Genomic DNA, 10,930 nt, shown 5'->3' with positions numbered 1-10,930 from the left:
TAGTGCTCAGTGATTAAAGGCGTAGTCTCTTACTGTAACTTCACTATGACAGAATTAAATAATCCTAATATATTCCTTATTTTTAACGTAATATTTGTGCCATTCCTTCCCGTCACAATGCTAAATATTAAAAACTGATATTGACTTATTTACCTATAACAAGATAAGGTATATTCAAAGAAAATGACTTACACGTTGCAAAATAAGGTGCACAAGGCCTGTACCAATACCCACACTTGCAGTCTTTGCACTTGACCACTTGTTGACTTGCATTATGCTCTATATAGTGTGGTAAAAATTAATAAAGTATTTGCACATTTTGATTTTCAGTACTTCAGAATGTCTGTTCAGTAGTGCCCGTGTAACAGGTGACACAATTTAGCAATTGTGATGCTTGTTATAATGTTGTAAACCTTTTTACCAAATACACATAAAAGATGCCTCAAATACTGCTCAGAAGTGCATTAAGGGCACTGAAATTTGGCATTTTTCAGACCTGCTGGTAAAATCTTCCTATTAAGTGCAAAGTCTCAAGTGGCCAAGACCGCAAGTGTGGGTAGTACGCTGTCAGTTAACAAACAAACTTTTTTTTTTTTACTGTACTAAACCATAAACGTCATATGTTTGCAAAGGTTTGGGCTTAATTGAAAAAATAGTGGTCATGTTTTTTTTATTTGTGTCAAAAGTATTTTCCTCACAGTGAGCTGTTTTCCACAGTAATGTAGGTGAGATTTCTGTAGGGTCGCCCGAAGCAAGGCTTTTTTGCAAGCAGTGTCCATTGTAACGAAGTGTAAGATGTGTCTGTGATAAACATGTATACTTAGTACAAAGTAAATTCTAGAATCTGATTTGTGTACTTTTGGGAAAATCCCATCACCTACCAACCTATGTATTATCTGAGTGATATTTGTGATTCATGCTGCTGGCAATTTTTTATGTAGTTGCAGAAGTTTCACTTTTTCATACTGTATCGTAAAAGGCCCTAAAAAGGCACCTGAAAACGTAAAATTATACAACATTGGTAGCAAATGTATCTTGATTGATTAATTGTCTATTCATTGTGTGCGTTTTCTTCAGGATTTATTTTTGCACTTTTAGCGTTTTTGCTCATTTATAGTACTCCGATAACATTTTTGAACAACATTCAATATACTTTTGAGACATTTAACATTTAGAATGTGAACTTGCCATTTTAAGATGATTATGTGTTCAAGACAAATATAATGCTTCAAGAATGTACTGCTTTTACAATCTGAATAAAAAGATTCAAATTTTCACAATGTCTGTGATGACTACTTAAGATATTCTGAGCAAATCATTTTTATTTTTTCACAGTAGATTTTGAGCTGATCTTGAAGTGGGATGCTTAAACTGCAAGAACATCAAATACATTAATATTTTAAAATTTATAAAATTTTAATAAGATCATACGATTGTGACACACGCTAAAGAATCATTAGAATAGGTCTGAGGCACATTTACATTTTAAACGAGCAGATACTTTAAAAAATGACCCCAAAACACTTACTATGCATAAATGGCATGCATTTTGAATGTATATTAGTATAATGATCTGGTATTGTGCAAGTCTATATTTCTATGTATAATTTTACATAAATCATGGTTTGTCGCAAATATCATACTAGCTTTGTTAAAGGCTACGTACAAAACAGAAAAGAGTTTATCCAAGCTGGTCTTCATACTGTTTTCTGAAGCAGTCTCCAGCAGGGAAGAAATCCCAGCATCTCTCCTGGTACATCTTCCACACGTATGACTCCTGTCACACATACACATGTCTGTTATATTTAGATCGCTTTTTATGTTTAGCAGTTATGAACATTTTGACATGTCTTGCCTGCCCAGTATGCTCAGTTTCATCCTTGTTGATCAAGTACATCAGGAAGAACCTAGTGAAGAGAGAAACATTATTTTTGTTTGTCCGAAGATGGAGAAAATGTATAACATCAGAAAGGTGGCATAAAACCAAATTGCTCACATGTAATTGGCCAGGTTGTGTTCTTCAAGCGTATGTGTCTCAAAGCCATGTGGCGTTGTATCGAAGTAATCACTCCCAATACCACATATAAAGCATTTGGTCTGAAGAAGCAATGCAAAGCGTAAAATCAGACACATCGATAAGAATAAAAACTTAATGTGTATTTTTTTTGTTGATCAAACCGTAAAGATCTCAGTACCTCCATGTCTTCTTTGACCTGCTCTTGCTGGTCTCTCAGCTCACCAAAAGCATCAATGATCAGACCTGTGCAGACAAACATGCAGTGAATTGCAGTGCAGTGTTTTCAATCTGATCCAGAAAATGAAACCTCAAAGCCAGTCATAAATCGCTGATATGTAAGGTTTAATGTGGTAGATTTGCTAGGCGCAGAAACATGAGTCTAACCTTGAATGATGGCCAGCAGGATGACGATGACAAAGAAGAAAAAGGTGATGTCGAAAACCACCCGATAGAGTTCATACTCATCCCCTGCTGGGTCCTCAATCTCGTCTCCTATGCCTCCACCTGCCCGCACACCCACGTACATGTGGAACAGATAACACTGTGAAGAGAAAGAGAGATTTGTTGGATTATACAGCAGGTGTTTGGTTAGGGAAGAATTGAAGAAAAAAGTGAGCAACCACCAACAAAATGCATTATTAGAGAAAAAGAATAAAAGACAATTGAACACTAATAATGTTGTATAATGCAGTGACCAACCGTCATCATGTCATCACACTTCATGTCCGGCTCATCCTCATCCTCGCTCTTATTGTAAAACTTCCTGAAGAAGTTGAAGGCCACCACAGTGTAGAGGTACACAACCACAGCCAGCAAACCCACAGTCATCATCAGCTGAAACAACCCAACAGAGTCAACCGGTGTATAAGTGCAGATTTTCAGAACCAGTTTGAATTGTTGTACTGACTGTACCTGTTTTCCATTGTGTGTGACCGAGGAAAGAATTGTACGCAGGGTCTTGACACCCATTGCGATGTCCAGCAGGTGACAAGCAAAGAAGAAATTGTTGTAATGTCCAAGAAGTGACATAACTGTGTACCACACCAGGTAGAGGAAAGTCTGTAAATGAAGAACACTTTAGTACACTTGACTAGAACTGTGCTTTGCAAAGTCTGCGATTTTAGAAAATACCGTAAATTTTAATACCTGAAAAAAAAAAAAAAAAAAAAAAAAAGTCTGAAAAATTAACATTTTGGCAATTCTGTTTGGTGCCACTAGTGGCAAAAAATAACACATAACCTAAATGTAATATCTTTAAATGTCACAGAATGATAAGTCACTTGTAATGCATTTTTAATACCATGCAAGCATAGAGTTGTCTGGCTCTTCGGGTTTCTTGTCTGTCTGTTGTTAATTTTTATATCTACGTGCATTTGAAATTAAAATGATTGTGAGGCATGCCATTTTGAATTAAACAAACATTTAAACAAACACATGTAAACAAGCCTAGAAATCCAAATAAACCACAAATTAAACCAGGAAAACAGTGTGAAAATCCAACCTTATAGAAGAGAAGAATGAAGTTCAGGGCAAAGGCGATGAACAAAGCCAGGAGAATTTTTATATCTACGTGCATTTGAAATTAAAATGATTGTGAGGCATGCCATTTTGAATTAAACAAACATTTAAACATAAACACATGTAAACAAGCCTAGAAATCCAAATAAACCACAAATTAAACCAGGAAAACAGTGTGAAAATCCAACCTTGTAGAAGAGAAGAATGAAGTTCAGGGCAAAGGCGATGAACAAAGCCAGGAAACGAAGGTTGTAGAAGTTACGGGACAAACAGTTCTGTAGATTGAAGTGGAGATTAACAGCATATCAAAACCCGCAAAACGTAACTAAACCTGGAACTAAAACTCAACGATTCAACTCAAATTTAGAAGAAATTATTTTTTTTCCTACCATGAATTTATTTCTTTGAACATCCAACTCATTCCAGAGCTCAAATCCTGCTCCCTTGACGGATTTCTTTTCCTTTTTGGCTTTAGTGGCTTTCTCAGGTTTTGTTTCTTCTGGTGTGGCCTCAGGCTTGACCTCTGCTTCCTTCTCAGCCTTCTCTCCATTCTCAGTGCTGTTACACATGGAAGATGGTCATTGAAATGGTAAATACGTCTAGAAAAACAACAAAGAATCTAACAGAAACACTAAAATGTCCTGTTTTCCCTTCATTTGGGAGTCACTCACTCTGCTTTCTCAGGCTCAGGAGGAGGTTCTTCAATAGCAGGAGGTTGTTCAGGTCCTGCTTCTTCTGGTTGCTGCAGCATAAAAAAACAAGGACCAACGGACCAACATCAAATAAAAGTCTTTGTGTAGAAGATTGGTGAAGGAACACAGGGAATCCAGCTAAATAAACACCATACCACCATACCATTCAGTAATGGAGTGCCCTCTGGAGTTGGCGGTTCCACAGGGGTCGTGTCACCCATATCTCCAAGTCCACCTGGTGTATCGATACCAGGAATCTTCCCACCGTCTTTTTCTTGGATGTCCTCATCCTCCTCCTCTCCCCCTCCTATTTCCATTGAGTCTGTTATCCCTCCTGTATCTTGCTCTTCTCTGCCCCTTGGTTCTCCCGGTAGGTCTCCATGCACCTCATCCTGCGTGGGATCCGGCATGCTGGCCAGCAACTCTAGAAGTTACGGGACAAACAGTTCTGTAGATTGAAGTGGAGATTAACAGCATATCAAAACCCGCAAAACGTAACTAAACCTGGAACTAAAACTCAACGATTCAACTCAAATTTAGAAGAAATTATTTTTTTTCCTACCATGAATTTATTTCTTTGAACATCCAACTCATTCCAGAGCTCAAATCCTGCTCCCTTGACGGATTTCTTTTCCTTTTTGGCTTTAGTGGCTTTCTCAGGTTTTGTTTCTTCTGGTGTGGCCTCAGGCTTGACCTCTGCTTCCTTCTCAGCCTTCTCTCCATTCTCAGTGCTGTTACACATGGAAGATGGTCATTGAAATGGTAAATACGTCTAGAAAAACAACAAAGAATCTAACAGAAACACTAAAATGTCCTGTTTTCCCTTCATTTGGGAGTCACTCACTCTGCTTTCTCAGGCTCAGGAGGAGGTTCTTCAATAGCAGGAGGTTGTTCAGGTCCTGCTTCTTCTGGTTGCTGCAGCATAAAAAAACAAGGACCAACATGACACATACAAATAAAAGTCTTTGTGTAGAAGATTGGTGAAGGAACACAGGGAATCCAGCTAAATAAACACCATACCATTTTCTTCTTCAGTAATGGAGTGCCCTCTGGAGTTGGCGGTTCCACAGGGGTCGTGTCACCCATATCTCCAAGTCCACCTGGTGTATCGATACCAGGAATCTTCCCACCGTCTTTTTCTTGGATGTCCTCATCCTCCTCCTCTCCCCCTCCTATTTCCATTGAGTCTGTTATCCCTCCTGTATCTTGCTCTTCTCTGCCCCTTGGTTCTCCCGGTAGGTCTCCATGCACCTCATCCTGCGTGGGATCCGGCATGCTGGCCAGCAACTCCGTCACGGTGATGTTCTTGGCCCCTTCAACTAAACCACCTCCAAAAAGTGTATGCCAGATGAGCAGGAAGAAACCTTTACACACACTGTAAATGAAATAGAGGATGCCCATGAGGATTGTCCATAGGAAGGTAGCAAGCTTGACCACAATGTCCTTGATGGTCATCTTCCTGAGCCTACGGTACTGTCTGCGAATATTCCTAAAGGTAAACATGCCCAGGAAATTCATAATGCTTTGGATGAAATCGGAAAAGGCAGAGCTTGATTCTGGCTGGCCCTCCTCTCCACCTGCCTCTTCATCTCCTCCGCCTCCTCCATCGGGTTCCTCGGCATCGTCCTCTTCTTTCTCTTCCTCATCCTGCTCTGAAATCTGTGAAGCGATGTTCATCTCAAAGATGGTGTCCTCACAGAAGTTGACAAAAAGCTCCATCTTCTCTGATTCGACACCTTCATTGACCACGTCAAATATGAACTGCCGCTTGGACTCTTTGACCTGAGGCATTTCCCATTGCTTACGATTCACCTCACTGATCTCAAAGTAGATCCTCTCGATCTTCCTGCTGGCACCCATTATCTCGATACGGCCCAAGAATGGGCGGAAATAGTTCAGAACGCTCTCAGCTTGTTCAAGGAAATTCTGCAACCTGGTATCATGAGGAACATGTTCAGAGAGGTTGGTTAGCAGCACTGCTATGTTAAAACCAATGTCTTTTGCTGGCTCTTGGAACCGACTGGCAAACTCCACGTAATTAATCATCTCATTCTCATCTGCCTCAGAGCAGGACAATAGGAATTGGATCTCCGCAGGTGTGTACTGTTTCTGGCTGTCCATGGCTTTCTGGAAATCCTTCTTGGATATCAAACCTCTGGGGTCTGTCACATAGTCGCGGAATGCATCAGATGCAACAATGTCCTTCAGCTTGAGGAACATGTCAAAGAATTTAAGGATCATTTCTACATTGCTGGAGGACTCCACTAGCATGTCCACCATTTGGCGAGCAATGGTGCCATTTACAACATTACCTGACAAATACAGAGTCATACAGGCTAATCAGATCTAGGACTGAATGATGTGAAACTGATGAACATAAATTCAAGATTTTCTTCATACCCTCCAGCAGAGACAATAACATGACCACCATATCTTTCTGAAGGTCCAACAACTCTTTCAGAAGACCAATCTGACTGGAATCCTTCAAGAAAACACAATGACAATCTGTATAATATATACTCTACCATAACATGTATAATCTAAATCAGCAGCTTTTATAAAACTAAAAGAATATTTATTATTTATAAAAATGGGAACAACACAACATCATTATTTGTGAGGGTATAGCTTACTGTATAAAGGTATGGTCACAAAAGCATCTTTATAACAAATGTTAACATCAGATTGGTTGAGGAAAATGTAAAAAATTTTAACATTTAAATGTAGGTTAATGCATGCAGTAACAATAACAGGGGTTAATTACTAGAAAGAGAAACACTCCATACACACGAGATCATGAAAAAAAATAAATCAAACAGCACACCAAAGGCAGAACTGTAGAAGAGGCCAAACACTTTTTAATACAGCAAATTCACATAAAGCTAAAAACACGTGGTTTTTCTGGGTAATGTTAACTGCCATCCATTTTCTCAGGCTGTTTGACCCACTTGTTTGCATACTTTTTTTTTTTTTTAGCAGAAATGTTACAAGAAATTGAAATAAATGAAGAGTAAAATTAGATTTTGTGTCAAAAAAGGCAAACTGGGTTCAAACAACCTGGATTTGGGAATCTGGAACATAAAGGGGAAAACTCAAATCAATAGATAAATAGAGTGATACATACTCTTCCCTGCATACGGCGTATGAAAAACAGTTTAATTAATCAGTAAAACATTGAGAGTAAAAACAATATTACATTCCAACACACTAGTCATTTAAAGTTTGAAAAAGGAATGTAACATGTTATTTAATTTAGCATGTAATCTAATCATTAAAAACAGTTCTACTATACATAAGCAACTACTACAGTTTCATTTACATGCACTTTCTATTAGCCACTAAAGTCAAAAATAATCCCTTTTAGTAGAAATTACACACATTTGCTACTAGAGAAAGTGTGATCTAATGCATTCAGATAGAATAAACACAAGAAAAGTGTAGATCAACAGAGGAATCAAGTTCAGATGGGTTACCTGAGCCAGTTTCATCATCATATGGGCAAACACGTGCAGGAAGCCCACCACAGCATCCCACAGGCGACTGTGGGCCAGGGACTGCTGGTTTCCTGTGCAGGGACCCTGAGACAGGAGGACAACTTAAATACATGACAGCCATATAATAAGTGATTGATTTTGGAGAAAAATATATTGTAACATACAAGGGGTTGTGTAAAAGCTACATGTAGAGACCAAAACAAAATGAATATCATATATAAATGGAATATGAATGTCAATGATCAAAGAGAAAAGGTAATATACCTGAATATACTCAGTAAGGCTGTTGAACACCTGCTTGGCCACAGTCATCGCTTTAGAGAAGTTCCTCTTGCCTGGTTCATCTATGATGTCTTTTCCTGAATAATACCAGTAGAAATCACTGATAGACTCCTGGAAAGAGAAAATAAACACCCACAAAGCAGTAAGTGTGCTTACTGAAAGTACTTAACTTTGTCTGAATTAGTCAGTTTTTGAGGGTAAATTGACTTCACCTGTAGTCTAAGCAGGTAATCCACTGTACAGATAATCACATTGATGGTGGTGGTGCTGCCTGTCTGTGTTCTCAGGTAGTTCTGGAAGTCTAAAGTGAAGTAAACTCACAGACGGTTAAACATTAAATCTGTACAACAATGACATTCCCTAAACTCTTGAAACTTGCCTCTTCAAATTCACTTTTTGTGTTTTACAGTAAAAAACAACAGCATATAGTTTTTGAACAATATGATAGTGTTTAAATTCAAGACTCATTTCAAGAAATTAAAACAATTTTTTCGTGTTCACTGCATTTTACTTTACATGCAGAATGATTCAGGACCCACCATTGTTGTGACCCTCACAGAGGAGCTGCACAAAGCGGAAGAGGTCACAAGTGAACTCATCGTCAGCCATGACCTTCTCACCTATGCGAAGGAAGGAAATATGCGGCAACACATCACATATAGATGAACATGTAGTTGTGACACTGATCACAGGTTTAGTGAAGCGGCAATCTGATTAGAACTGAAAAGAAAAAGTAAGTGGAAGAGAGCAATTGATTAAAGAGCTTAGAGAAAAACTACCTCAAATTTCTCATGTTATAATGTTAGTGAAAACTGCAATATTTTCGTCCCTTTCTGTAAGAGATAAGCAGGAAATTTAGTTATTTTTGTTTCATTCCACTGCCCAGTTCAGTATTACGAATGCTAACCAAATTGTTCCACCGAAATCCCAGAGACCACCAGTGAGCATAGGCCGCTCACTATATTCACTTATGTCAGTGAAGCCTTGAGAGGCACCAGAAATGTAGACTAATATTTCATAATAGTACCACTCTTTTTAAAAGCTACAGTAACAATGCGCAAGAAATGATACAAAATGGCAGAATTGAACGATTAACTTCATTGTGAACTAGGGAGTGGAAAGAGACAGCTATTTGCTTAAATCACTAGTTCTTAGACTGTAGTGACTTAGATTGAATCATAGCAGCACAAAATGAAACACATTACAGAATCACTTTACCCAAATAACACATATACATAAACTATACACATACACAATAATGTGCATATATGAACACAGATATAAGAACACTGATATATAATCACATATACTGTAGGGGGATTAATTACAACATGAAGCCCTAACATAGACAATACTTTAGCATGCGGGACAGACCTACTGCAATCCTAAACCTCAGATGTGTTTGGGTAGGTAAGGAGGAGGTCAATAATCAATGCTAAAATCATGAAAATCACATTCATTCAAAGCCTTCAGCATGGAACGATCTGTTTGCAAATAACTTCCAGTGAATCTGTTGCATCGAAAATTCACAATGTTAAACTGCACCGCTAAACTGCTGTGCGCTAACATACAGTTTTTTATAATGGCTGATTACTGGATTAATTGTGACCTCAAGTCAATGTCTCATCTGGGGTAAATATAGAAGGGCATATAGGGTAACATTAGGTGCAAAAATGGTGAAGCTAAGACAGAGTTAGATCATTTATGGTTTAATTCATAACCAATGGCAGGATTTGGTAAGTTATATGTATTTGTTACAAACAAAACATATTCTCAACTTTTAGTGCCATCATATGAAGGTTAGGACCTTTTTCACTGTAAAAAACAAAATGTATTAATGCAAAAACCAACATTACGAATAAAAATGTAAATTTTTTGCCTGTTATTTTTGCCAAAATAACTAAAATGCAGCATATATTTATTTTATAATTTAACTCCTGTTTTTTATAAATTAGACACAATGCAGAGTTCTAGAGTTACAGTAGATCTGTTTCAGCACTCAAGGGGAGAAAGAAAAACACTTCAGTCACATTCTGTGTTGGAGTGTATAACTATACAGTAATTCAGAAATAATGTACTGCGATCTGCATTTGCAATGTGACTGAAAGTTGTTTTTACAAATCCTTGAGTGATGAGATCCATATATATACTTAAAATGTATATATATATATATACAGTGGGGAAAAAAAGTATTTAGTCAGCCACCAATTGTGCAAGTTCTCCCACTTAAAAAGATGAGAGAGGCCTGTAATTTTCATCATAGGTATACCTCAACTATGAGAGACAAAATGAGGGGAAAAAATCCAGAAATCACATTGTAGGATTTTTAAAGAATTTATTTGCAAATTATGGTGGAAAATAAGTATTTGGTCAATAACAAAATTTCATCTCAATACTTTGTTATATACCCTTTGTTGGCAATGACAGACGTCAAACGTTTTCTGTAAGTCTTCACAAGGTTGTCACACACTGTTGCTGGTATTTTGGCCCATTCCTCCATCCAGATCTCCTCTAGAGCAGTAATGTTTTGGGGCTGTCGCTGGGCAACACGGATTTTCAACACCCTCCAAAGATTTTCTATGGGGTTGAGATCGGGAGACTGGCTAGGCCACTCCAGCACCATGAAATGCTTCTTACGAAGCCACTCCTTCATTGCCCGGGCGGTGTGTTTGGGATCATTGTCATGCTGAAAGACCCAGCCACGATTCATCTTCAATGCCCTTGCTGATGGAAGGAGGTTTTCACTCAAAATCTCACGATACATGGCCCCATTCATTCTTTCGTTTACACAGATCAGTCGTCCTGGTCCCTTTGCAGAAAAACAGCCCCAAAGCATGATGTTTCCACCCCCATGCTTCACAGTAGGTATGGTGTTCTTTGGATGCAACTCAGCATTCTTTCTCCTCAAGATGAGTTTTTACCAAAAA

At 38.2% G+C, this 10,930-nt stretch overlaps 1 protein-coding gene across 1 annotated transcript in view; it reads right to left on the bottom strand.

Annotated features, from left to right (window-relative positions):
- Positions 1 to 1,443: 1,443 nt before the first annotated feature.
- The window catches only part of LOC107589453 (ryanodine receptor 1-like), a 48,400-nt gene continuing 38,913 nt past the window's right edge, over positions 1,444 to 10,930 (bottom strand). The window contains exons 88-103 of the mRNA XM_016277907.1: positions 8,543 to 8,623; positions 8,216 to 8,304; positions 7,986 to 8,114; positions 7,701 to 7,805; positions 6,628 to 6,709; positions 5,248 to 6,539; positions 5,072 to 5,142; positions 4,790 to 4,958; positions 3,724 to 3,810; positions 2,930 to 3,076; positions 2,717 to 2,851; positions 2,402 to 2,558; positions 2,196 to 2,260; positions 1,997 to 2,097; positions 1,856 to 1,907; positions 1,444 to 1,777 (exon numbers count right to left, since the gene is read on the bottom strand). Coding sequence (XP_016133393.1) covers positions 1,682 to 1,777; positions 1,856 to 1,907; positions 1,997 to 2,097; positions 2,196 to 2,260; positions 2,402 to 2,558; positions 2,717 to 2,851; positions 2,930 to 3,076; positions 3,724 to 3,810; positions 4,790 to 4,958; positions 5,072 to 5,142; positions 5,248 to 6,539; positions 6,628 to 6,709; positions 7,701 to 7,805; positions 7,986 to 8,114; positions 8,216 to 8,304; positions 8,543 to 8,623 — 2,858 coding nt within the window. The 3' untranslated portion in view covers positions 1,444 to 1,681. The remainder of the gene's footprint in view (positions 1,778 to 1,855; positions 1,908 to 1,996; positions 2,098 to 2,195; positions 2,261 to 2,401; positions 2,559 to 2,716; positions 2,852 to 2,929; positions 3,077 to 3,723; positions 3,811 to 4,789; positions 4,959 to 5,071; positions 5,143 to 5,247; positions 6,540 to 6,627; positions 6,710 to 7,700; positions 7,806 to 7,985; positions 8,115 to 8,215; positions 8,305 to 8,542; positions 8,624 to 10,930) is intronic.

Source organism: Sinocyclocheilus grahami, unplaced genomic scaffold (assembly GCF_001515645.1).
Source record: "Sinocyclocheilus grahami isolate Dianchi unplaced genomic scaffold, SAMN03320097.WGS_v1.1 scaffold7.1, whole genome shotgun sequence".
Lineage (NCBI taxonomy): Eukaryota > Metazoa > Chordata > Actinopteri > Cypriniformes > Cyprinidae > Sinocyclocheilus > Sinocyclocheilus grahami.
The sequence above is the reverse complement of the archived record's forward strand: the minus strand, read 5'-3'. Positions and strand labels throughout refer to the sequence as shown.